This window comes from Dipodomys ordii, unplaced genomic scaffold (genome assembly GCF_000151885.1).
Source record: "Dipodomys ordii isolate 6190 unplaced genomic scaffold, Dord_2.0 Scaffold135, whole genome shotgun sequence".
Taxonomy (NCBI): Eukaryota; Metazoa; Chordata; class Mammalia; order Rodentia; family Heteromyidae; genus Dipodomys; species Dipodomys ordii.
Window position 1 is genome coordinate 379400 of NW_012267351.1, and position 4443 is coordinate 383842.

The 4443-nt window shown below is 49.5% G+C and overlaps 1 protein-coding gene across 1 annotated transcript in view; it reads left to right on the top strand.

Moving 5' to 3' along the window:
* Positions 1 to 3900, top strand: part of Fam71b (family with sequence similarity 71, member B) — an 11355-nt gene extending 7455 nt beyond the window's left edge. Inside the window, exon 2 of the mRNA XM_013030875.1 lies at positions 2707 to 3900. Within this exon, the coding sequence (XP_012886329.1) occupies positions 2707 to 3900 (1194 nt within the window). The remainder of the gene's footprint in view (positions 1 to 2706) is intronic.
* The last annotated feature ends 543 nt before the right edge of the window (positions 3901 to 4443 follow it).

The following is a 4443-nucleotide window of genomic DNA, read 5'->3' on the forward strand; positions in this document are numbered from 1 at the left end:
AGACAGACTATTCACATAGCTGGCATGAAGCCCTGAGTTTGATGCCCAGCACTGGAAGAAAAGAAGAAGAGGAAGAGGATGAAGAAGAGAAGAAGAAGAAGGAGGAGGAAGAGGAGAGAAAATTAGTAAATAAATAAATAAATGAGATTATGAATTCTATTTTTTTTTTTTTTTTGGTGCTGGTTCTGGGGCTTGAACTCAGGGCCTGGGAGCTGCCCTTGAGATTTGTTGCTTAACGCTAATGCTCTACCACTTGAGCCACAGCTTCACTCTCTGGCATTGTTGGTGCTTAATTGGAGGTAAGAGTCTTGTGGACTTTCTTTCCCTGGGCTGGCTTTCACCTGTGATCCTCAGATCTCAGCCTCCTGAGTGAGTGACTAGCACCCAGCAAGGGATCGTAAATTCTTAAAGTCTTTTTGTAAACAATTGTGATTTAAAAAAAAACCCCACGTTAACTTCACAAGACAATGGAAATCCTTAAACCTAGATTAATAAACACACACACACACACACACACACACACACACACACACACACACACAGTTGGATTTGAGACAAGAATCACCGGATTGCAGGAAGCCCATTTTCACTTGAGCCTGGAGGGTAGAGCCCTGTCTAGCCTTACAATTCTTGGCTTATTTTCTAGGACAGTAGTGTCTTACGGGGACAGAGAGTGGGTTTTCTGAGCCAACGTGTGGATAGAAGGGAAGGAAAAGAGCAGGCATTGGAGAGGAGAGGTGGCTGGAAGAATAAGGGGTGGTGGGTGGGTGGGAAATTCTACCATGTGATTTTCAACAAACCAAGATGGATGGGTCCTGTAAATCTAGATGAGGGGAGGGGGAAAGACCTTTAGCAGTGGGAACAGCAGAAGGCGGAGACATATGGAAAGACCTGAGCAGGCTCTAGGGAGCCTATACAGAGGAGACCAAGGGAGGAAAAGGACGAAGACTTTTCCAAGTCTTTGGGCCACAGTACCCACCCCATAGCTATGCCAATGGCGGATTCATCTTTGCACTGAGCACCCCAACCTCACGATTGGGCAAACCATGGCTTTGTCTTTCATCTCCTCCCTCCTCCCCGCCCTCCCCCCCCACCTCAGTCTTGTTAAGGAAGTCCTTCTCCGTTTATGCCTCAGCAAGCAGGCTGGACAGAGCCACAGATGTCAGTCAGACAACATGGGGGTGGGGACTTGCCCACCATAGTGTGCCCTTGCCCAGAATTCACTCTGCAGCTCTTCCTCTATCTTCAGACTTCATCAAAAGACTCAGGTGTGGAGATGCCTATGTGTGTCAAAGCAACAGTCCTCTTCCTCTGGAGAGAAATAACTGGGGCATCAAGTCAACACCCCGATCAGATAAAGGCTCTGTATCCTTAGCATCAGTCCTCATCACCATGGTGAGTATTCTGTGGCTGTTGGTGTAACCAGGCCACTAGATGGTTTCAAGTTAGAGTCATAAAAGCAGAGAGAAACCTGTGTTAATCATACTGTACATCCACAGTGTTGAAGGTAGGCAGGCCACCATGGCTGTCAGAGGAAGAGGGTACCCTCCCATACTGTTGGTATGTCAAGTGTGGAAGGTGTAAAGGAATGTAAAATGGCCACTGTGTCAGCCAGCGCCAGTCAGCATAACAGACAGGTATATTTACCTACTCACAATAGCCTGGTTGTACAATCAGCTTCAGTGCCCAACAATGGATGGAGAAAGAAAATGTGTTTTCTCTCTCTCTCAAACACACATTTGGAAGTGTTAGTCAGCTATGAAGGTCAAAATTATGTCAAGATCATCATGTTAAGCAGAATCAAGCAGGCTCAACAAGACAACTATCTGTTTCCTCTAACATGGATTCTAGAAAGAAAAAGACAAAAGTAGAGTGAGGCCTGGACTATTATGATTTGGAGGGGGAGTGGCACTAGAAGAAGAAGGGAGGTGAGAGAGAGTAACAGGGTTAAATATGATCGATACTGAAGTCATATGTAACAAAATCTATGTTGTCCAATTCATATATGCTAATGCCTAAAATTACACTTTTTTTTTTTTGGGTCCGGTTGTGTGGCCTGAACTCTGGGCCTGGGCGCTGTCCCTCAGCTCTTCAGCTCAAGGCTAGCGCTCTACCACTTGAGCCACAGCGCCACTTCCAGCCTTTTTTCTTTTTGCTTATGTGGTGCTGAGGAATCGAACCCAGGGCCTCAGGCATGCAAGGCAAGCGCTCTACCACTGAGCCACCTTCCCAGCCCTGAACTGGATTTTTTCTTCCTGACACAACAATGTGCTGATATTTGTGTAAATTGGCATAGCACTTAGATGTACATGGACATTTATAATTTGTTTCACTGACCACCAAAATGTGAAATATATCCTTTGACTTAACAATCCTGCTTCTGGAAATGTGTTCTGCCAAATACAGAAGCACAAGAAATCATATCATGGTAGGGAGGTGTGGCTCAAGTGGTAGAACACCAGCCCTGAGTGAAAAAGTCAAACAAGAGCATGAGGCCCTGAATTCAAGCCCCAGTATCAGTGCCACACGTGCACACCCCACAGACAGACAGACACACCAGACACACACACACAGATACACACACACACATAAACTTTTAACAGGTGATTCCAAACTGTTCTCATGCTCAGTTCTGGCCTCTCCTCTCCCTTCCCACCCTCCTCTCTCTGCCGCCTGGCTGACCTATTTCTCCTCTCATTGATGCAGTCCTCAGAGCTCCATGGGGAAGGGGATCAAGATTCTGGGCCTCGGAAGTGTGGTGAGCTATCTGGAGCCTCCTCTTCTGCGTACGCTGGGGGAGAAAGAATACCACCGGGATCCTCGACGTTAGTAGCCCCCAGCTCTACCAGACCGGTCAGTGCGGGCACAGCAGGACCAACCTATAGCATGGCAGCTGCGGGGTCGAGAGCAGGCTCCACAGCCAGTCTGGCCATGGTAGGATCCAGCACCAGCACTGCCTCGTGTGCGGGGAGCCTTTCCACCACCAAGCACCCGGGTTCTGGCCACCTAACAGCGGCTGTGGCAGGAAGTGCCAGCAAGGAACTCAAGGGAGGTGGGGTTGGTAAGACCCTGGCAGCTGCCACCACCGTGGGATCCTCAGAGGGTGTCAACGTGGCCGTGGCGGGCACAGCCAGCACCTCTTCGGTGGACGTGTCCACGGCAGGGGTCACAAGCAGGTCCGCCGACAGCAGTCTGAGCGTGGTCTTTGCAGGTACCATGCTCACCAATGCACCTGAGGAGAAGAAGGGCAAAGTGGAACCCAGTGCTGCGCCACCCCTGGTGTCAACTTTGAAGAGCGAAGGCTACATGTGTGAGCGCGATGGCAGTCAGAAGCAGGGGCCCGAAATCCACAAGGAAAAAAGGGAGAAGAGAGAAAAGAAGGAGAAAACCACTAGTCAGAAAAGCTCCCATCATCACAGGACCAGTGAGAGCCACCACAGGGTGAGCAAGGACAAGCCTCGAAAATCGTCTTCCCATAAGTCTGTATCCAGCCACGGTCACAAAAAGGAGGATCACAAGAAGCCGCCCAAAGGGCAGAGCACCGTCAGGGGCAAACGACGTGGGTCTCCTCACAAAAGCACCAGCCGCAGCTCTAGCGCCAAGGAGAGCAAACCGGCTCACAAGCCAAGGAAGACTCGATCTGGGGGTGCAACGGGCGCTTCCGGCAAGAAACCAAGCAAAATCAGCTCTTTCCTGCGGAATCTCATAGCCATTCCGAGTTCAAAGACCATGGTCAGCTCGCACAACCGAGAGGTGGACATCATGGCCAAGAAGGTAGAGAAATGCAACATCGAGACGAAGGTGGAGAAAGGGCAGGAGGGCCAGAAATTGGGGATCAGTGGCACTGTCACATCTGAGACAACGGAAATGATTATCTTTGAAGCAAAACCAGTTAAGTAAAGAACCGGAACAGGAAGCTGTGACATACACACACACTCACACACACATACACACACATACACACACACACACACAATCACACTCCTGTGGTTCAGGGAAGCAGCCTCAGGAAACCAATTCCAGCTTTCTGAACAGCAGGTGAAAAGAATAAAGGTCCCACTCCTCCATAAAGAAAGCTGTCTGTTTGAATCGCTTTGTCCCACAGGGTGGCATATAACACTGGTTTCTATGAACAGCCCTCCCACCAGAGCCAACAACGATGAGGCAGGAGCCCCCAACCCTTTCTGGTCCCCAGTTCCCTAGGACCTTGGCAGACACAAGCCATGGGGCAGGTGCATCTTTACCACCCTGCCCATGTCCTTTCTCCTCCTCCAAATCTGTGGGCATACATGAAGCAAACAGTTCTCATACCCGCTTGGGGAGATGGAGAGAAGAGTACAGTAGCATCCATATGCAATTAGGATATGGATTGCAGTCCAGTGCTAGCATGTGCAAGGCCCTGAGTTTAGGCCCTAGCATTACACACACACACACACACACACA